Source organism: Emys orbicularis, chromosome 4 (genome assembly GCF_028017835.1).
Source record: "Emys orbicularis isolate rEmyOrb1 chromosome 4, rEmyOrb1.hap1, whole genome shotgun sequence".
In the NCBI taxonomy this organism is placed as follows: domain Eukaryota; kingdom Metazoa; phylum Chordata; order Testudines; family Emydidae; genus Emys; species Emys orbicularis.
This window is the reverse complement of record NC_088686.1, coordinates 132,025,695-132,051,731: the sequence shown is the minus strand read 5'-3', so window position 1 is coordinate 132,051,731 and position 26,037 is coordinate 132,025,695. Positions and strand designations below refer to the sequence as shown.

At 57.5% G+C, this 26,037-nt stretch overlaps 1 protein-coding gene across 1 annotated transcript in view; it reads left to right on the top strand.

Moving 5' to 3' along the window:
* Positions 1-296: 296 nt before the first annotated feature.
* Positions 297-26,037, top strand: part of LOC135878571 (receptor-type tyrosine-protein phosphatase V-like) — a 48,554-nt gene continuing 22,813 nt past the window's right edge. The window contains exons 1-16 of the mRNA XM_065404275.1: positions 297-359; positions 2,313-2,379; positions 3,417-3,683; positions 4,940-5,209; positions 6,531-6,800; positions 8,793-9,065; positions 9,789-10,055; positions 11,069-11,341; positions 12,902-13,171; positions 16,212-16,481; positions 17,270-17,542; positions 17,942-18,214; positions 18,745-19,014; positions 19,935-20,207; positions 22,199-22,471; positions 24,618-24,890. Of these exons, the coding sequence (XP_065260347.1) occupies positions 297-359; positions 2,313-2,379; positions 3,417-3,683; positions 4,940-5,209; positions 6,531-6,800; positions 8,793-9,065; positions 9,789-10,055; positions 11,069-11,341; positions 12,902-13,171; positions 16,212-16,481; positions 17,270-17,542; positions 17,942-18,214; positions 18,745-19,014; positions 19,935-20,207; positions 22,199-22,471; positions 24,618-24,890 (3,925 nt within the window). The remainder of the gene's footprint in view (positions 360-2,312; positions 2,380-3,416; positions 3,684-4,939; positions 5,210-6,530; positions 6,801-8,792; positions 9,066-9,788; positions 10,056-11,068; positions 11,342-12,901; positions 13,172-16,211; positions 16,482-17,269; positions 17,543-17,941; positions 18,215-18,744; positions 19,015-19,934; positions 20,208-22,198; positions 22,472-24,617; positions 24,891-26,037) is intronic.

The window sequence follows — 26,037 nt, the reverse complement described above, 5'->3', positions numbered from 1 at the left end:
GATCTCTCTCTCTCTCTCTGACACACACACACACACACACAAAATCCCCCCTCAGCTCTCTCACCTCCGGCAGGCACACACGGCCCCCGCCCACGCACAGCTGGCTGGAGTTTGCCCTGAGCAGGCTGGCGCCAAGCCTGTAGCCCCACTGATGTCATCCCGTCCCGTGTGAGCTCGGATACCATGTGGGGACGCAGGCCGGAGCTGCCACGGGGAACGGAGCTGGCCGGGGACAACTGCACCCAAGAGGGGACCAAACTTTCTGTTCCTTTTCTCCCCAGCCCACCTTGCTCCCGATGAAGCCACAGCTGCTGCTGCCCCTGCTGTGGGCGTCCTGGCTCCTGGGGACCCTGGCCAAGGTAAGCCTGTGTCTCTTGCACCCCCTGTTTCTTCGCAAAGGACGCTAGCTTCAGGTTTCAGGGCTCGCCTGCCCCTGCCCCGCTGGGGAATGACAGCATTCTTGCGGGCTGCCGTTCCAGCTGCACAGCTGCAGCGCATTAGCAAGGTTTGCAGCCACAGGCTGGCTCCTTCCTCCTCCTCTCCCCCTCGGTGCCCTCTCGCCCCTGCAATCAGAGCTGGTTGTTGTTGCCACGACTTCGCTTGGGGAATCGGCTGTTTGCAGGATGTGTGTGTGTGCACCCCACCCCCCATACACACAAACACCTCCCCATGGTCCAGGGATGAGGCAGGCAGGGGAACCAAGAGGGAAGAGACTCCAGAGAGATGATCAGTTCTCTGCTGCCTGCTGGGGGCATGGGACCGAGCAGAGCCACTTCCCTTAGCACAGAAGGAGTCAGTGTCTCTGATCCAGGGGGTGGGGGGTGCTCCCAAGAGGGGCTGAACACCCGGCACTGCTGTTGGGGGGCGCTGGGTGCTCCAAGCTTCTCAGGCTGCTCAGTTTGCACCCTCCCCCACATCTGCCTCTTTTCCCAGCACCTCCAGCCCAGCCGTCCCTGGGGGCTGTCCATAATTACGTAACACATTTTGGGGGTGATTTTCAAGACCTGCCCCCCTTGTGACACCGAAACAAACATGCAAAATGAAAGACCCGCAGACTCTCTAGTGCCTCGGGTAATTTATGGACAGCCCCCCAGCTGCAGTGCCGGCACCTTGATGGTAGGCGCGGAGGTAGGGGGCAGACAGGAGCCGGCTGGCCTGATTTTTGGTTGCCGGGGACCAGTGGCTTGGACAGGGGTCATTCAGTGAGGCTGGGAACAAGGGCTGCTGCCATCACGGCTCCTGCTCCCGTCTGGCCCAGCTTGGCAGTGGCTGTGGGGTATCCTTAGTCCTGGTCCTAGGGCACTGACTGCCTTGCACCCCTGCTGGGAGAGGCCAAGGTCGGGGGAAGCCGTGCAGGGTGAACTCCCCTCTCGTCCCTAGAGGTGAGACCCCCTCCGTCCCAGCCAAAGTCAGCCCTGGTGTAAATCCATTGCCCTCGGTGGAGCTGTCCTTGCTTATGCCAGAGCAGAGTTTGGCCCTGCAGGGCCAGGGTGCGGGAGGGACGAGTCTCCAGGCTGTCAGCCCTGCACCTACCATGGGAGGGAGGAGGGGATTTGCTTCAAAGGGAGTGGGCGTGTTGGGAGTCACTAACGGGGAAGGGGTTCTGGGGCAGAGACCAAGGTAACCAGCTTCGGCTGCCTCCCCGCTCATCCTCCTCCCGTGGCGTCTGGGATCTCGGCAGCCCCATCTACGCTGCAGATCCTGCTGTGCCCGGGCACTCCAGCCCCCTCCAGACCAGGGGGACTCCCCCCTTGGGGCCCCAGAGCCTGGGCGAAAGGCCTGGCCAGCCCAGGGCTTTGCATGGGGCAGTCTAGGTCCCGGCTGCGCTGCCGAACGGCGACGGGGACAAGCCTGCTGTGACTGCGCCCCCAGACCCAGCAGTGCCATAGAGGGAGCCCTTATCTCTGCTTGCCAGATACCCCGGGCTGTCGCCATAGTGATGCTGGGACCTGTGAGCAGGGAGAGTTCCAGAGCCCCGGCTCCAGCCCAAGGCTAAGCATCTACACAGCAATTAAACAGCCCCATGGCCCAAGCCCAAGTCAGCTGACTCAGGCCAGCCGTGGGTGTCTGATTGCAGTGTAGACGTACTCCAGGTGATGGAGAATCCGTTGCATCCTAGGTAATCGGCTCCAATGGCTAATTCACCTACTTATTAAAAATCTGCACCTTGGTTCTAGCCTGAATTTGTCTAGCTTAAACTTCCAGCCATCCGCTCTCCTGCCCTCGTTAAAAAAGGGATCAGAAACCTCCTCCTGATAGACTGTGTCTGAGCCACCTCACAGGTCTCACTCACACCGAATCCAATCCCACAGGGCGAGGGTTGTAACCGGACCACCTCCGAGGGGCATGCAGGAGCCAAAGCGGTGCCTGGTGAGAGAGGTGAGCAGCAGGGAGTTCTCCTCCGCTGGGGCTGGGCTGTGAGCTGGGCTAGCTCAGGGAGCGTCTCTGTAGCTCTTTATAGGCCTTGCTTAAGGCTCACAGTACTGCTAGGAGAGGGGTGGGCAAACTACGGCCCGGGGGCCACATCCAGCCCTCCAGACGTTTTAATCTGGCCCTCGAGCTCCCGCCGGGGAGCGGGGTCGGGGGCTTGCCCTGCTCCATGCAGCTCCCAGAAGCAGTGGCATGTCCCTCCTCCAGCTCCTATGCGTAGGGGCAGCCAAGGGGCTCTGCACACTGCCCCCGCCCCAAGTGCCGCCCCCACAGCTCCCATTGGCTAGGAACCACGGCCAATGGGAGCTGCAGGGTCGGTGCCCGTGGACAGGGCAGTGCGCAGAGCCACCTGGCCGTGCCACCATGTAGGAGCCGGAGGGAGAACATGCTGCTGCTTCTGGGAGCTGCTTGAGGTAAGCGCTGCCCGGAGCCTACATCCCTGACCCCTTCCTGCACCCCAACCTCCTGCCCCAGCCCTGATCCCCCTCCCACCCTCCGAACCCTTCGGTCCCAGCCTGAAGCACCCTCCTGCACCCCCAACCCCACCCCAGAGCCTGCACCCCCAGCCGGAGCCTGCTATACAATTTCTATACCCAGATGTGGCCCTCAGGCCAAAATGTTTGCCCACCCCTGCGCTAGGAAGTAAGTATCATAATGAATGGAGTAGTGTAGATGTCACCACCACCCTCTGCTGGATGGTCTCAGAACTCCTTACTGTGGGTCATAGGCATTGCCCTGTTAGTAACTATCGGAGCAATCGTGCAGTTTTGCCTGAGCGAGCCGAGGTGCAGCCTGCGTTGCGGTGGGAATGACCATTCCCTCCCGCTGGGCGAGGCTCTAGGCCCCGCAGAGCTGGGAGAAGGTGAGACCCAGGCCGGTGGGGGCAGTGCTTAAAGTGTGCGGGGGGAGGAGAGTCTCAAGGGGTCGCAGACTCGACCAAAAAAACCAAAACCAAATTAAAAATGGAGCTGGCGTTGATTCTGCAGGGAGCCTCCTGAACGTGAGCGTCGGCAACCAGGGCCGCCCTGACTCCCTCTTCCTGTCGTGGGATGAGCCGGACGGGGGTGCCCTGGGCTACACCCTGGCAATCTATACGCTGGAGCCGGACGTGCTGCTGCAGAACGGATCGGCTGGACCCAACGCTACCAGCTTCCAGTTCCAGGGGCTTGTCCCCGGGGCAGGCTACAGCATCGAAGTCACTGCTGCTCTGGCCTGCGCGGAGGCCTCCAGCCAGAGAGTCAGCGGCCAGACAAGTAAGGGCTCCCTACGTTCCCCGCTGCTATCACCCTCCCCTGCCCCAGGTTGGAGTGATGTGAGCCCCGAGGGGGGCACTGAGAGAGCAGGTCTCATGTTACCCCCAAACCAGGGGCTGTGATTGCAACTGGCCCTTGTATGGGAGGAGCCCTTGTCCAGAGCTTGCAAAGGGCAGAGGACAGGAAAAGTCCTGCATGGCAGAGGAGAAGGGGACGCAGGATGAAGCACGGCCTGTCCTCCCATTAGTCTCCCACCCCCTCCGGGGTTAGTCCCTTTTCCTGCCTCCTTGGCACTTAACCAGCACCAGCTCACACTCCCCCCAGGGCTCCAGAGACCAGCCGATGGCAGCCAGGTGGGGGCTCCGGCCAGAGCTGGGACCTCTGGATGGAAACATGAACCCCTTGCTGGCTTCTTTCTAAATCAGCCTGGCATTCAACCTTGCAGAGGAAGGCGATCCAGACCCAGGGCAGGGTGTCCTGCTGTACCTGCATCTCCCCCCCCCCCCCCCCCCGGCTCCTTCAGTGTTTGGGAGAACCAGGGGCATGGCGTGGATGGTGGCACCAGCACTGCTCTGCGCTGCAGCCCCACCCCACCCCCCGCTCTTTCAGTCTGGTGGCGGGGAAGGGAAACATGGAGATTCGGGGCTGGGGGGATTGGTGGGGAAAGGTGCTGAGGAGGGGAGCGGAGCAATGAGGGGTGAAAGGAAAGTGACAGAGGGATGAGGATGGGGAAGCAGGGCAGGCACTGGACTCCCAGGGCTGTGGATTGACAGGAGGGCGGCTGGGGGCTATTTATGGTCAAACTTAACAGGATGACCTTCGCGGGAAGGTCACTCTGCAGAACTGGCACCCGGCGGATTCAGAGGGAGACCGCTCCAAGCCCCCGTTTTCCCAGTGAATTCCCAGAATTTGACTCTAGGGCAGATCCCATTAGATCCCATTGGGTCCCTGGTATGGGCACACGGAAATCCCTGCCAAAGTGTTTCCCAGGGACAGAGTGGTGGCGGAGCTGGGCTGACAAAGGGGTGATCTGCTCAGGGGGTCCAGCTGGGAGGGTGCTCTGGTCGAGAGATCTGGCGGTGGGGTTCGGCCAGGTGGCTCTGGCAAGGAGTCTAGCTAGATGGATCCAGCATGTGGGGGGATCTGACAAGGACCTTCTCCACGCTCTGTGGGCGCCTGGTCAGTCTCACACCATGGCTGTGTGGCAGGCACACTGTGGCTATCAGGAGATGCTGTCTGTGTTGTGTTTGGCACAGGCCCTGCTCCCGTACACAACGTGAGTCTGAGCAGCGACGGGAGCCCCTCGGCCCTGCGAGCCTCCTGGACGGACGCCCCCGGCCAGAAGGACGGCTACCGGCTTGTTCTCTACCACCTCGACTCCCAGGGGGCCGTGAGGAACGAGTCTGTCCCCGGAGCCGTCTCCACCTTCCTGTTCGATGGGCTGCTGGCTGGCAGCGAGTACGCCCTGAGGATCAGCACGCTGGCTGGAGTGAGGCAGGCCAGCACCAGTACCCATCAGTGGACGGGTAAGCAGAGCGGGTGGTCTGCAGCCGCGAACCAGAGTGGGGCTATTTGCCAGTGACGACGGCATGGCTGTGCCCTGGTGGGGACGGGCTCTCCTGGGTCTGTGGGAGCTGGGCCAGCAGCCAGCTTTAGCCAGGCCCGTTATCTGTGTGAACTGGGGCTGTGGGGAGTGAGACTGGCCTGCGTGTAACCTGGGCATTGGGCGGGGAGGTTTGGTCCACCCCCATTGTATGTATGTGAATGGGAGGGGGGCGCCCCTGACTGGTGGTTGAGGCCTAGAGAGTAGATTAGCCTGCTCACCTCTGTTCCCATCCCGGCGCTGGGTGGGTTTATTTCTATTTACCGTGAGGTGCTCATCCCCGTGGTGCGAAGAGCAAGCGATACCTGCACCTAAACTGCCCCGCCCAGCCCCAAGACCATTCACAGCTGCCCCCTTGCCTGGCCCAGACTGGCTGCTGTGCCCTCCTCCCTCTCTCCAGCAGCCTTGGGCCTGGGGGGGGGCTGGCAGAAGGGCCCTAGCTACTCTGAGCTATGGAGCTGGTTCAGCGTCCAGGCCTGTCCCTTCCCACTGGTCCCGGCACCCCAAGACGGCTCTTTCCTATGAAGCAAGAGAATCCAACTTGGACTGTGCCCAGCTGCTCCTGCTTAACCCTCCCCTCACCTGGGGCAGCCCAGCCTCGGGCTGGCACGTGCCCTAACACCAGGGTTGCACAGAGGACACAGTCTGTCCTGGTGCAACGAGGGGCTGCTCTCAGCTGGGAAGGAAACAGGAGGAGAGCAGCATCGGCAGTGCCCCAGGGCCGGTGGGACAGGAGGCTGTCTGCATGGCTGTCTCTAGCACAGACGCAGCGAGTCCCACAGCAGCGAGGATGTCAGCAGGGCTGGGTGCCGGAGCCCTCAGGCATTCAGCATGCTCCGCCCAGCACTCAGGTGTGAGATCTGCTTGGGGCAGTCTGTAACAGCTCCTGTCAGCTCTGCCAGGCTACCTCTTGGCCCCCAGCATCCCGCTCTGGCCACATCTCAGCGAGAGGAGCCCAGTGACTCTCTTGAGGGCATTCAGGAGTCTCCCATAGGGAGCCGTGGCCAGGCCATCCCAATCCTTTGCCCGGCGTGCTGGGGGAGGCCTAGCTGGGAGCCACTCAGTCCCCCTTGGGCTTCTCTGGTTACTGCCCGGCTGTCCCACCAGCGCTGGAACCTGGTGCCAGGCAGGCCCTCTATCTCCACCCTGTAAAATGATCAACCTCCCCACCCACGCACCTCGTACCCATGGCAGGCTGGGCACTGCCAGCCACACACCTCCCCAGCTCCTGTCTGTGTCCTCAGCACCCACCACCCCAGCAGCGCTGACACTCCAGAGCCTGGGCTCCAGCACCAGCCTCTTTGCCTCCTGGAGCGGTGCCGAAGGAGCTGCCTGGCTGCACTTAACCCTCCACAACCTGCTCTCCCGCACGGTGACCAGGACAGTATCAGCCAAGAGGGGCCTCTCCAATTACACCTTCCAGCACCTCAGCCCTGGCACCCCGTACCATCTGGGAGTGAGCGCCGCTGCTGGGCCGTACTGGGCAGTGGGGCCCAACGCCACCGCCTGGACATGTGAGTACGGCTCTCCGGGGACAGGGGAGGGGGCATAAGAACATAGGAGCGGCCATACTGGGTCAGACCAAATGTCCATCTAGCCCAGTGTCCTGTCTTCTGACAGTGGCCAATGCCAGGTGCCCCAGAGGGAATGAACAGAACAGGGAATCATCAAATGATCTCTCTCCTGTCGACCATTCCCAGCTTCTGGCAAACAGAGGCTAGGGCCACCATCCCTGCCCATCCTGGCTAATAGCCATTGATGGACCTATCCTCCATGAACGTATCTAGTTCTTTTTTGAACCCTGTTATAGTCTTGGCCTTCACAACATCCTCTGGCAAGGAGTTCCACAGTCTGACTGTGCGTTGTGTGAAAAAATACTTCCTTTTGTTTGTTTTAAACCTGCTGCCTATTAATTTCATTTGGTGATCCCTGGTTCGTGTGTTATGAGAAGGAGTAAATAACACTTCCTTATCTACTTTCTCCACACCAGTCATGATTTTATAGACCTCAATCATATCTCCCCTTAGTCATCTCTTTTCCAAGCTGAAAAGTCCCAGTCTTATTAATCTCTCCTCATACAGAAGCTGTTCCATACCCCTAATCAGTTTTGTTGCCCTTTTCTGAACCTTTTCCAATTCAATATATCTTTTCTGAGATGGGGCGACCACATCTGCACGCGGTATTCAAGATGTGGGTGTACCATGGATTTATATAGCGGCAATATGATATTTTCTGTCTTATTATCTATCCCTTTCTTAATGATGCCCAATATTCTGTTCACTTTTTTTACTGCTGCTGCACATTGAGTGGATGTTTTCAGCGAACTATCCACAATGACTCCAAGATCTCTTTCTTGAGTGGTAACAGCTAATTTAGACCCCTGGTGATGCAGCATCTGCCTTATGCCATGGCCCGTCACTGTGGAGCAGGACAGCTCAGGAGCCAGGGGGCAGCGTGGCCAGCTCCCGCGATGGTGCTTTTTCTGAAAGCCCTGGCTCCTGGAGTCAGGTGATGACGTTAGACTCTCAGATTCTGTTTTTAAAAAGAGTCAGTTTCCACTCCTCATGATTGGGGAGCAGAGCCTGAGACCGTGAACCCTTGATGTTCAGGTCAGATAATGGAGAGAGGGAGAGCGAGAATGGATCATTTGAAAACATCCCATGGTTGTTTTTTTTAGGGCGATCCTATGATTTTTGGTGCCCCACTCCTGATTTGTGAGATTACAGATATTCCTGCACCCTCTTTTCAACTAACTATCCAGGTAGCTACATCTTGGAGAGATGCTTCTTGTTAACTGTGGTGCAGTTACTTTTGGAAGCTGTGCATCTCACCAGCTGCCTGCTTTCTGCCATAGAGCGTCTCTGACTAGACTCATTCTCGGATGCAGCTGCTGCCTAGAGATTAACAAAATGTTATGTGGTGCCAAAACATTCCAAGGGTCTGTTCCAAACTGGGAGTTAGTCTCAAGGACAGGTCCCGAATCAAAGAATGAAACAGTAGCAGGAACAGGATGAGATGAAGCCGGGGAGAATTTAGGCTGACTATCCAGAATGGTGTCCTGACGAAGAGCTCTATGAGGCTGTGGGCTTGTCTCCCAAGGGGGAGGGGTGCAGGTGCCATTACTTGGGACAGGTAAACCGAGTCTGGTGTAACATGATGTAAGGAGCAGTTCTCCTCTGGCCTGTGTAAGAGGGAAGGGTTAGCTGATCTCAGTCTTCTCCATCTCCTACATCTCTAATTCATGCTTCTGTCTCTTCTGGGGGAACTCCCTTTGGGACAGAACTGGGGAGGGCAGGATAGAGATATGGGGCAAGGCTGCATGGGGGAGGCTGGCACTGCCTGCTCTAGCCAGCGCAGTCACTGACTTCTCCCTGAAAAGGAGACGGCTTCTGCCCTGGGCGAGTGGATGAGGCTGTCTGGGGGCAGCGTGTGCCTGGGGGTTCTTTTTAGGAGATGTTTGAGCTGCTGGGCACTGACCCTCCACCCCGTGTTCTCCTTCCTCCCAGACCCCCTGAGCCCAGTCAACCTGACCCTGAGCATCACTGGGGAGGCTGGCTCATTGCAGGCTCGCTGGACCCCGCCCGCTGGAGAGAGGGACTATTATTTGGTGACCTTGCATCAGGGAGAGAGCAGAGCCCTGGCCAGGAACGTGTCTGTGGGAGGAGACAGCGCTCACGTCAGCTTCCACGGGCTGAGCCCTGGGAACCAGTACTCACTGCGAGTGACAGCCGTGGCTGGGCTGCACAGGGCACCTTCTCCGAGTGCCGCCGCCTGGACACGTAAGCAGCGAGCCCGTGCTCGGGACCCGAAGGCACTGAAGGGGCAGGGAGGCCAGGACAACCCCTTGCTTCTGATGGGCTGGGCCGTTAGAGGTCCCAGTGGGTAAGCCTGGCCCATGAGTGGCTCTGGGGTGGGCAATGGCACTGGAAAGTCCTAGAGGAGGGAGGGCAGGGCTGCCTGGCTGGGCATGCTGTTGGCACCGGGGTCACTCTTGGGGGACTGTGATGAATAAGGATCATTCTGACAGAGGAGTTCTGGTATATCAGCTGGCCTGACACAAGGTCACCTGGCCATTGATCACGTGGTTGGTGCTCAGGATTGGCAAGCTTTGTGAGCATGCTACCTGCTGTCACCAGAAACCAGAGCCTGGGGCCTGGCCTGGAGCGTGGTGCCCGACGGCGATGGAGTGCCAGGCTTTGCACAGCACAACCCTCACCCTGAATGGGCCACGAAGACAGAGCTTCCCTGTTGGGGTCACCCTGGCTCTGTGGCTAGCAAAAGGCTGTCAGTCCTGCCTCTCCCCACAGAGCTGAAGTCCCTTTAAGTGAGTGACAGGGCATCAGAGTGATGCCACCAGCTGCCCCCAGAATTCCATATGGCTGTGCCTACGATTCCATGCGTGGAGCAGCTGCTTGGGTGCTGCATGGGGAGGGGCCCCTAGGTGCCCCCGTGCAGCGTGGTTGTGAGTGTACTGACCACACGGGGCTCTTTCTGCTTTGCAGAGCCACTAGCGCCACCTGGCGTGAGCCTCTCCAGCCAGGGGAGCACCTCCACCCTGCATGCCCGTTGGAAGGAGGTGGCTGGAGCTGGGTACGTGGTGGCGTTGTACTCCCTGGAGCCCCCTGCACTGGTGAAGAATAGCTCTGAGGTGGGAGGTGTCACCAACCTCACCTATGAGGGGCTGAGCCCAGGGACCCACTACGCCTTTGTGATCAGCACGGTAGCTGGGCCTTACGCCTCCCCACCCCTGCGCATCACCAACTGGACATGTAAGTGTCACCGGTGCCCGCCAAGGGGGCTGACAGGGATGGAGATGGAGCCAGGGGCATGAGTTCCCAGTGTTTCCCAGTGGGCTTCTTAGCTGCTCATCCTGGTGATGTCACAGATCAGTGCTTGTGACATCACAGGTGCATCCTTTGTGACCTCACTGACTAGAACAGCAGAAGGATCAGAAGGACCATGGGGTTTAGTGACACATGGAACCCATGGGTCAGTCCTGTCCAGCGTCTGGACTAGCCCACCCGATCAGAGCATAGGTCTGTCTAGCCCAGTCCCCTGCCATACTGCATCAGGCCGTAGGCCCGTTTACTAAACTACCTCCCCTCTGCTGCATCTGATTGGGCCACATGTCCACCTGGTCCGTTATCCACCTACCTCTTGTCTTAGATTGGGCCAGAGGTCTAGACTGAGTCCAGTGCCCACCCCCTTCACACCAGTTCAGGCTGTCAGCCCAGCCAGCCAGCCTCCCACCTCTTGCCACACTAGCTCAGACCATCAGTCCGTTATCCCGCCTCCCGCAGGAACCAGCACTTGGCACGTCATTGGGAAGCTAAACTCCCCAAAATGCCCTGCTGGCTCTGAGTGGAGGATCGGCAGGTGACCCACTAATGTGGATGGATAGCTTAGTGGTTTGAGCATTGGCCTGCTAAACCCAGGGTTGTGAGTTCAGTCCTTGAGGGGGCCATTTAGGGAACTGGGGTAAAAATCGGTCTGGGGATTGGTTCTGCTTTGAGCAGGGGGTTGGACTAGATGACCTCCTGAGGTCCCTTCCAACCCTGATATTCTGTGATTCTAGACCCTCAGCAGGGGGCCTGATGGCTGAGGTTTGTTTGCCCTGAGAATATGGGGCAGGATTCTTCCCTGTGGCTGTGGACCCCACTGTAGCAGTAATGGTCACAGGGGAGGTTGTTCCAGGCCAGGCAAGTCTGGGACCACGGGAGGCTTTAGCCGTCTGCTCCCAATCCATTGCCCGGCTTCAACTCCAGTCCCTTTTCTCCCCTAGATCCTTTGCCCGTGGAAGAGCTGAGCCTCAGCAACCAGGGACAAAGCACCTCCTTGCGCGCCTCCTGGAAAGGAGCTGCTGCCGGCAGCGTGAATTACAGCGGTGTCCTCCTCGAAGCCAGGTCGCAGGCGTGGCTCAGGAACGTGACAGTGGGGGAGAGCTGCACCAACGTCACCTTCCAGGGGCTGAGCCCCGGGCATCAGTACACCCTGGAGATGGCTGCCATGGCTGGACCTTACAGATCGCCTGTGCGGACGGCCACAGACTGGACATGTGAGTGGGGGCTACTCTCCCACACCTGCCTGTCTCCTGAGCCAGCTGTAGCGTGGGCAGTTTAGGCTCCAGAGGAATGGAGAACAGTGAAACAGTGACAGCCGGGGGGTCTAGATACAACAGTGTAGCGAGGAGCGCTTTGGGAATGCTGGAGCCGTGAAGATGGTTGGCTGGCTGGTCAGAGATGTGAGAATGGAGGTGGCTAGCCAGGAGGATTCTGAGGGCCCAGTTCAGCCTTGGTATAAGCAGATGAGACTCTGGTGCAATGGGTGGAGTTAAACCAAGACTAAAGATAGCCCCAAATGGGCCTGATTCTCCCCTCCAGGGCCCTTGTGTGTCCTGCCCATTTGTGCAAAATGAGTGCCAATCCCTCGGGATGCCCAGCATTCGACACTCACTTTGCACAGGTTTAAGCGGCACCCAGGGTGCCCGGCAGAATCAAATGGGGCCTGGAGTCTAGCTCTGGTTTAGTTCCACCCCTATGCCCAGTCCAAGTTTCTGTAGGTCCCATGGTACTCTGTGTGGACATATGTGCAACTTTCGTCTACACACGAGCTTGACGCCCCGGAGATCCCTCCCATCATATGTGTCTGTTTCACCCGAGCATTGAGATCCGGTAGTTCTGCCCCGTCTCCGCGCACATGGAGGTGTTTCTGGCTTCCCACCTGTAGGCTGTGCTCTCCATGGAAGGAATTCCATTTGGGCTTACAGGAACTCCTAACTCTTGCTGGCAAACATTTTAAAAGCAGCAAGGTGGGCACCAACTTCAGGCGTGAGAACGCTGCTCCGTGCAGTGATGTTGCTCGTACGCGGCGCAAGGTTGCTTGATCCCGCCGGCTGATCGTTGGTGCCAGGGCTGACTTTAGGACCTGCGGGGCCCGATTCGAATACCTGGCAGCGGTCCGGGTCTTCGGTGGCACTTCGGCGGCGAGGGGCCCACTCCGGGTCTTCCGCGGCACTGAAGGACCCCCCGCAGCCGAAATGCCGCCGAAGACCCGGAATTAAAAAATTTAAAAGGCGCTGGGCCCAATTCCGGGGAATGGGGAGAATCAGCCTAAAGCTGGCCCTGGTTGGTGCTTAGCAGAAGGCTGGCTATTTGTGGGGTCTGGCTGGGCAGATTATCTGAGATAAATGCAGCTGGAATCCCAGTCCCCTACCTACACTGTGACCTTTTAGGACTGCAGTTAATACAAACTTATTTTATTAGTGGACTTTTCTATGGTGCCCATCACCAGAATATCTGGGCACTTCCCTAGCATCATGTTCAGCCTCCCAGCACCCCTGTGAGCGAGGGAGGTATTATACCCATTTTACAGATGGAGGCACACCAAGGCTGGCTGATCGGCTCGCACCATGACAGAGATGGGAATAGAACCCACATCTCCTGCCCCGGCAAGCCTGTGTCAAAACCTCCAGCCCAGCCCTGCCCAGCCCAGCCCAGCCTTTCTCCCTCACGAGCCCCAGCTCCAGATCCTGGGCCCCCGTCCCACTCTCTGCATCTCATTCCCCTGCATCCATGGCATGGCAGCTACTAGCCACTTACCCACCTCTTTCTTTCAGACCCTTTGGCCCCATCTGGCGTGACACTGACCAGTAAAAGACACCCCCTGGGTCTCTCTGCTGCCTGGCACAGCGCTTCCGGGGACAGAGACCGGTTCCTCATCCACCTCTACAGCAAGGAGCTCTTGATGCAACAGAACATTTCAGTGGGGCCAGACACTCAGAACTTCACTTTCCTGGGGCTTCTCCCCGGGATCCAGTACTCCGTGGAGGTGACGGCCCTGGCGGGACCCTACAGAGCCTCGGCGCCATCTGCCACGGCGTGGACGTGTGAGTACGGGCTGCGGCCTGTGGGGATGGTCTCCTGCATGGTGTGGGATCCTGGCATCGCCTGCAGTACTGGAGACTCTGGGTCTGTCCACGCTGCAATCAGAGGTGTGGTGAAGCATATGTAGACGTAGCTTTGATCTAGTTGGCACTAATAACAATAGCAGTGAAGCTGCGGCAGCATGGGCTGGTGTCATGTTCCTGTACCAGATGTGGACTGGCTACGAGCTTGCTTATAAACGCCAGATGTGTTCAGCATAAAATCCTTTAATGCTCTGCCCGCTATGGCTGAGGTTAGCTTTAAATAAGATATTTTACACACAGTATAACAGCATATACTGAACAGTATAACACAGTTTAGCATTCCATTACATCTCCCCCTTTACGTTCTACATTCGTAAATTCCTACCATTTACAGTATTCACAATGTCACGATTTGGGGTAGGCAGTCCAGACTGACTGATTAGGCTTAGGACTTCATTGAGGGTTTTGTTGTTCTTCCATCAAAGATCCATATATCAGAATATCGTCCATGAAAACTACAACTCCGTTTGAGTTCGTTAACAGTTCGGCCATGTTTCTTTTGAAAATTGTATGGGGCACTGGCAATCCCAAAAGGTGATCTTTGAAAGCAAAACCATCCAATGGTGTGATAAATGTAGTCATTTTAGCACTTTCTTTGGCTAAAGGAATTTGCCAGAATCCGCTTGAGGCATCCAGCTTGGAGAATACTGTTGCTCCTTTCACTTTGGGGAGGAAGTCAGCCAGTGTTGGGCGGATAGATTGTTTCTCTCACAACTGCTTCATTAAGTCTTTTAAGATCCACACAGATTGATATTTTTCCATTTTTCTTTATAACCAGTACCACTGAGGCATACCATGCTGCTGGCTCAGAGATTTTCTCAATTATGCCAATCCGCTCCATTCTCTTTAACTCAGTTTCCACTCTATGAAGTAATGGGATAGGAATGCTGTGAGGTGTACGTACACTATATGGTTCAGTATTGTCTCGTAAGGTTATTTGTACTGGATTTCCTCTCAAAAGTCCAGTATCACCAAATATTCCATTGAGTTCTTCTACCTTTCTCATTAGGCCCATCATGGTGTCACGCTGCGGCTGAGAAGGCTGTTGGTCTGTGGTCCTTTGGTCACATACAATCTGAATGCACAGCTTTTGTCTTTGTAAGTTGTTTCTGTGGTGAACTAGCCCATGCAGTTCAGAATACAACCAGGGCTAGTGAGAGCTGTGTCAGGTGACTTCAGCTCTGGGAGGGGTTGAAGATGGTTGTAAGTACCCTCTGAGATATGACTATGACATCAGTTGCTGAGTCAGTTTTAAAGTCAATAGTCTTGCTGAGAATATTCAGTTTCACTCTCCAGGCAGGTTCTATGTCATCACAAGTGATAGATCACAGAAACAATGGCTTTTGATTGTCTGCAATATGAGTCAACTCCCTGACTGCTTTGATGCAGCAAACAGCTGCAAAATGTCCATATTTAATGCATTTATTACACCGTGTGCCTCTGGCTGGACATGCATCATCTCTTGGGATATGATTTTTTCCCACACCTTGTGCATGTAGGCTGGAATTTGTCCCTCTTAGCCTGGGAGTTCTCTCACCTTGCCTCAGGGATTTTATGATAATGACTTTTAACACTCAAGTGTCTGTTTACAGTTTCTAAGCTGGTTTCAGGACTTTCAAGTTTGTCAGTTTCGCTAGAAAAGATATTTTCATGTTTTGCATTCCACAAATCAGTTTTCAGCCAATGTATGCAGAGCTCTTATAAAACAGTCAACATTTTCCTGTTTCTTGAATTCTTTGGTGAAAACATGCTCTTCCATAAACCATGTTTCTCTGAGGTATAAAGTATGCATCAAACATAGCCAGAACCTTGTCATAATCATCTTTGTGACTGTCTTTAGTAAAATCAAAGGATTTAAAGATATGCTCTGCCTGCTTCCCCATAGAAGCAATTAAAGCAGATACCTGTATATCTCCAGTTTGTTTGTGCAGCTTGTTTGCAATTTGAAATCTTGCAAAATACTGCTTCCAGTCTGTCCATTGGGAAGGTTTGTGAAAGTTGCAGTTCTCTGGAGCATTGAAGAGTGGCATGTTGATGATATCCTGCAACCTTTGTTGCTGTTTTCCTTCTCTTTTTGCTCTTAGTTTACTCTTGGCACCATGTCATGCTTCTGTATCAGATATGGACTGGCTACAGAGCTTGCTTCTATACCAAATAGGTTCATTATAAGATGTTTTAATGCTCTGCCTGCTGAGGTAAGCTTTAAATAAGGTATTTTACACTACATTTTACATGCAATGGCTGAACAGTGCAATACACTTTAGCATTCTATTGCACTGGGTATGTTCCAGAGCAGGTAGCCTGCACTGCCATGGCGTCACTGCTATCAGTGTCCAAGCTAGCTGGGTACATCTGCACAGGCTGTGGTTACACCTCCGGACTGTGGTGAAGACATCCCCTTGGTCTCTGCTTCCAGCATTTGCAATGATACGACCACTAGCAGCAGATATCTCCAATGGCTGGGGATGGGACACTAGATGGGGAGGGCTCTGGGGTCCTAGCTTGGACACGGGGGCTCGCGCTGTAACGGGCACGAAAGGAGCGGAGAAGATGTAAGAGGAGGAGAGGCAGCTTCCGGGGCCAGCTGTGTCTGCCCGTTGCTCTCATTGCGGGGATGCTGGGCTGAGAGTTGTCTGCCCTCAGTGGCAATGCCAGCCTCATGTGTAGCGCTGGAAGTACACAGGGCACCTCAGAACTGTGTCCCAAATGGCTTGGGTAACGCACTGGCCGGCTAGATAACAGCCTGCTATTGCTGCTGCCAATTAATGGAGCTTCTCCTTTTGCCCAAGTGATTTGTGCTGCAGATAGGAAGGTCCTGGGTTCTGTGGTGCCCATCACCATATATCTGGGCACCTATCATACAGATGAATTCAGGCTCCCAGCACCCCCATGAGCTACGGCAGTTTTTCTTCTTTCCCCCTGTCTAACGCATCTTCCTGCCTTTGTTTCCCCTCCCCAGACCCTGTGTCGCTGGCCAACATGAGTGTGACACGCGGGCCAAGCCCCCGGGAGCTGCATGTGGGCTGGATGGAGTTGGGCGGGGCGGGAGATCATTGGGTGCAGCTCTACGCAGATGAATCTCTGTCCATCATCAGGAACGTTTCCGTACGGCGTGGAGCTGCTCACGTCGACTTGGACGGCCTGGTGCCCGGGGCGCGGTACCGGGTGGAGGTCGTCTCTCAGGCCGGACCCCACCGCACCTCCTCACAGACAGCCATCGGCTACACAGGTATAGCATGGGCCTGGTGGTGTGGGTGTATCCGCCTGCTGTGTTAAAGGGCCCCCCTCTCCATTGAGCCACACGGGTGTGAGTCTGTTACAGGCCTGGGCCATAGAGCGTTCCGCTCAAGCTGTAGCAGCTCCTGCTCTTAGCTCTGGAGGTCCCTGGTTCAGACCCCCTGCATCAGCCCAGAGGACGGCCGCCACACCGGGGCTTCCACAGGGCACTGCTTTGGGGTACAGATCCCCCAAGACTGACCTGCTCATCCATATCAACGCTGGGCAGAATCCCGGGGATCTCAGCCAGGCCTCTGATCCAAACCAAACCCCTGCTGGTGGGCTGGTTTAGGTCAGGGAAGTGCCCCCCGAGTCCCCTTTACTTTTGCGGCTGGGCTCAGCAGACTCGACCCCTCTGATTCTTAGCGCTCCCCTTGGGGAGGATGGCACTAGCAGGTACCTGGCTGCAGGGGCACGGCCCGGGGGGAAAGGGGGTCTTGGCCGGGGGAGGAGTGCCGTTCTGCCCTAGCCCCAGGCCCTTGCTGCCCAGGAAGGAGTCAGAGAATGGGGCCCTCTGGCCCTCACCCCCGTCAGACACGTGCTATTACCCTCGGCTGTCACCATCGCCGTGCAGCCGCATGGAACGGGAACGGGGTGAGGAGCTGAGATCTCAAGCACCCACCGTGCCTTAGTCTGGATGTGAAGTGCCTGGGGCGCTGGCTCTCCTACCCTTGCTCTAAGGACACGGGGCACGTGCCGTGTTTGCCCTGTGGGCCCCATGACACACTTTTTCCCTGCTAGCCCCTCTGACGCCGCTGTCCCCAGCCGTGACCAACGGGGGCAGCACCTCCGCTCTGGCAGTGCGCTGGGAGGCCCCTGCAGGACAGAGAGACGGCTACCTGGTCAGCGTGTATGAAGAGGACTCCCTGACAGCCGGGAGACGCGTGAATGCGGGGAAGGACAGCACCAACGTCTCCCTGGCGGGGCTGGCACCGGGATCTTGTTACCACGTTGGAATCTCCGCTCTTGCCGGACCCTACAGCTCCGACCCCCAGAATGTCACCGGCTGCACAGGTGAGCGCCCTGCTTGCCGCCGGGCTGTGCGTTCGCAGGGTCTCAGTCTGGCTCAGAGGGGAGAACAGCCAGGAGCACTGGAGAGGTGATGGTGTTAGAGAGGGGGGTGCCCCCGTGCAGGGCTGGAGGTGTTGTCCTGCCAGAGGTGCCATGCTTTGGCACCATGTATAAAAAGCTGATCTCCTGGCCAGATTTCTACAGGAACAATTGCTGTCTGCCTTCGTCCCCCTGCCCTTTCAACTGCACAGGATCCTTCATCACGTCCCGAGCTGTTGCTGTGGGCTGTTGCAGGAGTGTCAGGCTCCTCCTCAGAGGTGGCTGCACGCGAGTGGTGGGATTTTCCCTTCCCTTGTGGCTCCCTCTTGCCCTGACTCCTCCCTCTCTGCCTTTGCCCTGCAGTTCCAGCTGCTCCTGCCAACGTGAGCCTCACCAACTCAGGCAGCTCCTCGGTGCTGCATGCTGCCTGGGACGAACCCCCTGGGGGCAGGGACCACTACCGGGTTATTCTGTACAGCCTGGTGCCCTGGGGCATAGAGACAGCTCAGTCCCTGGGACCCAACGCTCAGAACATCACCTGGACTCGCTTGGCAGCGGGCAGCAGATTCACTGCACAAGTCACTGCTGTGAAAGGTCCCTACGAATCCTCTTCTGTCAACGTCACCCAATGGACGTGTGAGTGTGACGGGCCCAGGATCAACCCCCCAGCTCTGACCCTACGCCCCCCTCTGCCCTGCTCAGAGCCTGGCTCCCTCTCCCCCATTCTGATCCTTCACTGCTAGGGACCCCTCTTCCCCTGCCGCCCCTGGGGAACAGCCCCACTCTGCCCAGCCCCACTGCAGCATCCCTGCCTTTGGCCTTCGGGTGCCAGGCCCCACTCTGACCCTGCCATCCCTGGGGGCCAGTCCCTGACCCCCACACCTCCTCCCTTACCCGGCTGCAGGTCCCAGGGGTGCTGCCCTCTGTGCTACATGGACCAGTACCCCCCTTGGAGCTGCCGTGTGGCCAGCTTGGTCCCTGGTGTCTGTGTTGCGAGCTGCTCTCGGGAGATGCAAGCTGGAGACCAGTGCTTGGTAGCGCCCCCACCTGCTGGATGAGAGGAGGCTCCTGCTGGGGCAGGCTGTGCCCCTGGCAAGGGCAGGTGGGACAGAAGCTGTGATTGCTTCTGCCAGCGGAGGCTGACTGTGTCTCCCCTTCTTTTCCAGACCCTCTGGCCCCTGCCAACCTCACCCTGGCCAGCCCCTCTGCCTCCGCCCTGCAGGTCTCCTGGACGGGGGCAGACGGGGGAGGAGAGGGCTACACCGTGGATCTGTACGACGCCTCCTCCGGCAGGCACGTTGGCCACACCTTGCTCCCCTGGGGCGCTAGGAACCACACCTTCCAGAGCCTGATCCCGGGCACCCGCTACAGCGTGGGAGTGAGCACCGCGGCAGGGCCTTACCACTCCAGCACCCCCAACCTCACCCACTGGACACGTGAGTGTCCCTCCCTGTTGCCAGGGGCCACTTGGCTCTCCCGTCACAGCCTTGGCTTGGGGAGACCCATCTCCTCCCAGAGTTGTGTCCTGCATGGCGTCCAGTCCCGGGTGCCACTTCCACTCCATCTGCCCATGAGCAGTTGGGACCTGGGGGACGCCACCCAATCCTGCCTGGTACTGGGGGGCACCTCCACGAAGGGGTCAGCCATTGGGAACAGTAAATGTATTGCCAGTGTTTTCCTAAGGCCTTCTCCCTGGATTCTGGCAGGGCAGGGCACAGGAGCTGCTCTACCAGTCCTACAGCTCTGTCCCTGCTCCCCTCCTGCACTGTGCCTGGACACTGGGATCATGCCCAACATCCCAGAGAGGTCTCGGGGGCAGCCTGCCTTCCCTGCCTGCACCCCATGCTCCGGGCTGTGGGCTCCCGATGCCTTGGATCGGGACTGGAGTTGTGTGGGGGATAGGCAAGCCCTTTAGGTCCTTGCAGATCATCCCACCCCAAAGCAGGGACCGTTCTGATCCCAGCCAGCTGGATTTTCCCTGCCCCCCTCCCCCCCGCAACACCCTTCACTCACATCCTCCCACTACATCCAGCTCGAGCAGCCTCTGCTGGGAACGTGGCCAGATCTCATGGGCCCGGGGAATCCAAGAGAAAGGCTGGGGCAGGGCAGGGGGAGGTGGGGGAGTCCCAGTCGAGGCTGGTTCAGAAGCCCCAGTGGTGGCGAGGCGGTTCTGTGACAGAGCCGAGGCCATCGGCATCTTCCCTCCAGCCCCAACAGAGCCCGGTGGGGCAGATCAGGGGCCCCAGCCCAGCTCGGACGTGCCCGGCTCTCCCCCGGCAGGTCCTAGCTATGAGGCTGGGCTGGGAGGTCCACAGTTGCAGGCGCCGTACCCTGAAGTGTTTGGTTTCACCCCCAGGCCCTCTGGCCCCTCTGGCCGTGCGTGTGGCAAACCAGGGGCACCCCGACAGGCTGAGCGCGTCCTGGGGAGCAGCCGCCGGGGGCCGCGAGGGCTATGTGCTGACCCTGTACCACGCGGGATCGGGTGCGGTGGCAGCCAGGGCCGTCGCTGGGGAGGACGCCCACAATTTCACCTTCGCAGAGCTGGCCCCAGGATACAGGCACTCGCTGGAGGTGGTCTCCATCGCCGGGCCCTACAGGGCGGCCGCAACCAATGTCAGCGACTGGACCTGTGAGTGCTGGGGTTGTAAAGGGGGGGGCGCATCAAGGGGGCGCTGCTTGCAAATGGAGCAGGAGGCCCTTGCAAGCGCAGAACAGCATCTGGGACGCTGCTGAGTGCTGGCAGGTGCTCAGATGCAAGCCGGTGACATCAGTGGCTAAGGCAGGGGTGGGCAAACTATGGCCCACGGGCCACATCCGGCCCGCGAGCAGATGTAATCCGGCCCTCGAGCTCCAGCCGGGGAGCAGGGTCTGGGGCCGCTCTGCGTGCATGTGCTGTGGCTCTGCACAGCTTCCGGAAGCAGCGGTGTGTCCCCCCTCCGGCTCCTACGTTTAGGGGCAGCCAGGGGGCTCCGCGCGCTTGCCCCCACCCCAAGCGCCGCCAGTGCACAGGAACTGCAGCCAATGGGAACTGCAGGGGTGGCGCCTGTGGATGGGGCGGCGCGCAGAGCCGTCTGGCCACGCCTCCGCGTAGGAGTCAGAGTGGGGACATGCCACTGTTTCCAGGAGCTGCTTGAGGTAAGCGCTGCCCGAAGCCTGCACCCCTGAGCCCCTTTCTCACCCCAGCCCTGATCCCCCTCCCACCCTCCGAACCCCTCGGTCCCAGCCTGGAGCACCCTCCTACACCCCAAATCCCTCATCCCCAGCCCCACCCCAGAGCCCACACCCCCTGCCAGAGCCTTCACCCCCTCCTGCACCCCAACCCCAATTTTGTGAGCATTCATGGCCCTCCATACAATTTCCATACCCAGATGTGGCCCTCGGGCCAAAAAGTTTTCCCACCCCTGGGCTAAGGGGAGGTGGGCTACCCTCCCCTGCACACTGCCCCGTTCCCATGGGGAAAAGCGTGTGCACACCGGTGTGCACACACATACACACTCACACAGACACGCACCGGATATACACAGCCACATGCCCAAGGACACAGAGAGATGCACTCTCACATAGGTGCGTGCACATGGACAGAACGTGCCCGCACTGACGTGCCCGTGTGCACGATCACACAGATGGATGCACACGTGGATGTGCACACGCTCACACACGTCCACTTATGCAGACGTGCACACATGGACACCTGCCTGCTCACACACATGCTAAGCTTTAGTGTGTACAGAGACTAAAGGTTCAAGGGCTAGTGAATGAGGATATTGGAAATGAGTGGCTGCATATCAAACAAAATCAGAACACACTTTCTAGAGACTAAACTTAACTACCAAGGTAACCTCCAGTCTGTCGCCGTTTTAGCTCACCCAAAGTTCTCTCCCGCCTTTCCAGCCAGGACTGCGAGATCTGCATTCAGGAAGTGAAAAGCGCTGTCCTTTCTGTTCTTCAGTGAAGGTTGCCCGGGTGTTATCTTTGCCTTCTAGAAATACCCGCTGCCCTGTTCATTGTCTTTGCTCCCAGACAGGAGAACACCCCCCCCCCCCCCCGTACTCCTTTCCTGGTGATTTCACAGCTCTTCGTTTAACAGTTGACTTTGTATGTAAATGGGTGTCTGCTGTGTTAGCTTAGGGTGCTTGATTCACATTGCGACAGAGAGGGAGAGACACTTCTCAGCCTGGTTTCCTCCTTTGCTGGTGACTAATCCCTTGATATAGATTTCCAACGTATACATAACTCCTCACATAGCATCTGTGCTGACCTTTCACAGTGATGGTGGTGAGCAGAGTGACACCGGCTTTCATTTCAAACTTCACCTGACAGTCTTTGGGGAACCAGAATGTACAGACCAGAATCAGGAGATTCCTGTAACCCTCTTGCCAGGTGGCGTTCAGAAGTTCGTGGGTCACAGGCTGTCACAACAGGAGCAGATGGCAAAGTAGCAGCACTGCATGGGGTGCAGATGGAGGAGTGCAGGGAAGTGTGTCAGTGGGGGGAGGGATGTGTGACAGCAAGGCCCCCCCTTACCCTCAGGACACACATACCACGCAGTGCACTGTCTGTCATGCTGAGGATCCCATTCGCTCTGCCCCGTTTGTGATATAAGATCTGATGTTTCCTCAGATCCTCTGGCACCCCCTAACATGTCCCTGATGAATCAGGGGCACCCCGACAGGCTGACCGCATCCTGGGGAGCTGCGGCAGGGGGCCGGGACGGCTACACGCTGACCCTGTACCACGCAGGATCGTGTGCCGTGGCAGCGAGCGTCTCTGTTGGGAAAGACACCCACAATTTCACCTTTGTGAACCTGACCCCAGGAAGCCAGTACCTGCTGGAGCTGGCTTCCACAGCTGGGCCCTACGGGATGTCTGCGGGGAACGTCAGCGACTGGACATGTGAGTAGCGGGATTTTCATAGTGAGCCAATCCGAGCCTTAGACGGGTTCCCCAGCAGCTGTAAGCAAAGCATCTGTGAGTTCACAGCCCTGGGAGCCAAGCAGAACTGGTCCGCCCTTCCCAGCTGTGAATCCCAGAGATGGTCTCTGGCATTGATCAGTGAGTTCCCAGTTCCCTCTGGATCCTGTGACGTGTCACCAGAACCATATGCACTTTGGCTCCGCAGCTATGTGGGAGCCAGAGGTGAACCTAGAACCAGGGGCCATCTGCTCAGTGAATTCAGGATGAGTAAGCCGAGACCCACCCCGTTGGAGGATTGGGGTATGACCTCATACTTAGTGGCCATGACGGATCGAACCTGTGTCTACTCTGGAAATCGATTCTGTAAAATGAGCCCTGGGGTTATTGTCTTTCACTGATTTCTGTATCAAATCCACTCAGTTTCACAAGCAAATGGTTTTTGTTTTCCCCTAACAGCCAGCCCTGCCCACTCAGCCTGGGATCTGAGAGTCAAGCTGGGTTCTTTCCATCTCATGCCTCCTCCCCAGTAACCAGGAGCCAGTTGATGAGTATACAGGATATGTCTCAGTCACAGGTTACACCTATAACTCTCCTCACCTGTGTCCGAGTTTCTGAGGATGATGTGCATGGAGGAAAGAGGCCGGCTTGACTCTCAGCTCCCAGGCTGAGTGTGACGGGCTGGTCGTTAGAGAAAAGCATCTTTATATGTATAAACTGAACTAATCTAACTGGGATTCCTTGAGACACAATGGTCGTGAGACCCCTGATGCCCGTTTGGCCAATCTTTGAGTTGACCCGCAGGCCGCACTGGGAAGGATCTGGCCCTTGCTAATAGAACTGTGGCCATTTCCAAATGCACTGAGAGGGGAGCGGGAGAGATTTAGGGTCAGATGTGCCTGAGGGGCCCAAGACTCAGGAAGAGTCACTGGGTCTTAGGCTCCTAAGCCCCCTGGGTGTTTATGAACATTTTACCCATAATCCTCTAAAAAGCAGCTTGAGACCCCAAACCATTAACAGAACTACACCTGCTGACAGACACACACAATCAGCTCCCCTTGTCCCTGTCAGCCTGCTGCATCCTGAGTCCCTTCTGCCAGGGGGTGCCATCTGTGCCCTCCCCCTGGCCCATTTCCGCTCTCTGCTCTGCCTTAGGGACCGCGCTGTCGCCTGCCATTACATAGCCCTGGTCTTGGGGCCTTGCGCTTCGGCCATGTTGAGCTGTGATTTGAAGGCTAAGTCGCAGCAGGTCCCTGGATCCAGTAGGCGCAGCTCTTTGGGCTTGTGCGAGGTGGCATTGGCGCCTGCGCTCAGAGCCGGGCATGTAGCTGATTTCTTGGTGCGGGAGGCTCACGGGGGATTTTGCTGCCAGTTTGGCATCAGTTTGACACTGAAGCTCAATCAGCAGATGCCCTGGGCTACACCTGGCCAGATCTAATAGAACAGGGGGTAAGGGGGAGTGAACCCCACGGCACGCTCCCCAGTACAGCTGTGTTAAACCCTCTTGGGCTGAGCTCCCAGCTTGCAGGACACCCATTACTGCTGTCTGGGAGCACGTGGGGCGTGGGCAGAGATGGACTGGAGCTGCCTCCCAAGCAGTGTGTGTGTGTGTGTGTGGGGGGGGGGGGGATCATGTTGCATCCTGAGAAAGGCTGCAGCAGAGTATGCCCTGCTGCGAAAGGGGTGTGGGGGGTTGTAAGTGGGGCACAATCTTTTCCTGGGGATCTCTACACAGGGTGGTGCTGAAAGGTGCAGTCTATCGCTGCACTGAGACAGCTGGGAGCCGCTGTAAACTCTTCCCCATTGGCACATACACATCTGGGAAGGGTCAGGGCTGCCTGTGCACGTCCCCCATGGGACGTGGCCGCATCCTGTCTCCACAGGGATCGCTGCACGGACCCGAACTCAAAATCAATAGCACCTGGGCTGGTGGGGGAAAGGAAATGGGAATCCTCTGCCCTATACCTGAACTGGGAACGTGTCACCCACCCTCCCCCGGCGGGACATGAGTGAAGAAGGTAGTTAAAGCCAGGTGCATTTAGCTAATGATAACAGAGGCAGGCCTGGGTGGCTGACAAACCCCTGCTAGTGCATGCGGCTTTCATGGTCTCTCCTGGTGTTTCCCCAGACCCTTTGGCACCCCCTAATGTGTACCTGACAAACCAGGGGCGCCCCGACAGGCTGAGCGCGTCCTGGGGAGCAGCCGCCGGGGAGCGAGATGGCTACACGCTGACCCTGTACCACGCTCGAGCGGGCACGGTGGCAGCTAATGCATCTGTGGGGAAGGATGCCCACAAGTTCACCTTCTCAGGCCTGGCTCCAGGACACAAGTATTTGCTGGAGGTGGCCTCCGCGGCTGGGCCCTACCAGACGTTCGCAGGGAACATCAGCGACTGGACAAGTGAGTGGTGGGAGTCCCAGCGCTTTTGCCCGGCGCATGAGATACAATGCTGCCGAGCTGGGTGGGGCTCTGCACACGGAGCAGTGGGCTGGGGCGGAGGAGTAGCTAGTGCTGCTGTGTGACAGCTTGCGGGCTGCAGGCACCCTGGAGGAGGTGGGTTTGGGCTCTGGTTTAGGAAGCTGATGGGGAGCCAGCGGCCCCTGAGGACCCCAAAGTCCTGGCTAGGGAGCAGCCAGTGGAGATCCTGCAGCCCAGGATTGCTCTCTTTGGCCAGGCATTCTGGGCTTCCCAGCGTCCTTTGCTCTCAGGGCCTTGCACCATCTGCAGCGAGCGCTTTTAATCGTAACAACGCAGCCCCAAAGCCATCATTCCTCCCCAGCCAGGGAAGGGCCGTTTCAGCCAGACCCCTAGCGCACGCCTGCAAGGTGTCGACGAGGCCAAGAACTTAGCGAGACTCCAGCAGGGATGGGAGCCTCCGGGGCTAAACCTGTGTCTTTGTTCCAATCTTTCCAATCAGGAGCATCAAACCTTCAAAATAAAAAATGGCATCGGTGTTAGCAGACAGCGGGTTCAGCTTTCAGTGCATTCCCAACGTTCTGATGGACTTTTTTTCTGCAGCCAGGCCAGTCTAGTCAAGAGCAGCTGAACGTTAGGTGCCCGAGCCTAGATTTAGGCACCTTCAAAAGCTCCTAAGTGGGTTCAGAACCCAGCTCAGGCAGGTGGACATGCACTAGCTCGGCAGGAGCCAGCGTGCCAAAAATAGCCGCATGGCCATGGCGGCACAGGCAGTGGCTCTGGCTAGCTACCTGAGTACGTACCCGGGGGGCGGAGGGATTATATCACTGCCACCCTGCTATTTTTAGCACGCTAGCCTGAGCAGAGCTAGTGCGTGTACGTCTACCTGCATGGGAATTATACCTCCCAGCTGCTGGATAGAGGGGCTAATTGCTTATCCACGTTGCCTTTGTTCCAGCTCAGGATGGTGAGGGGAGCTGGGTGTTTCAGCCGAGATGAGCGTTTAAAGGGTGACACTTCCTGGTAGGAAAATAATCTCATAGATAAAATCTGAAAGAGTTAGGAAACTAATTAAAGAGAGGAGTCCAAAAATGTCTCAGCGGGCAATCTGAGACTGTAATGTGGGAAGGAT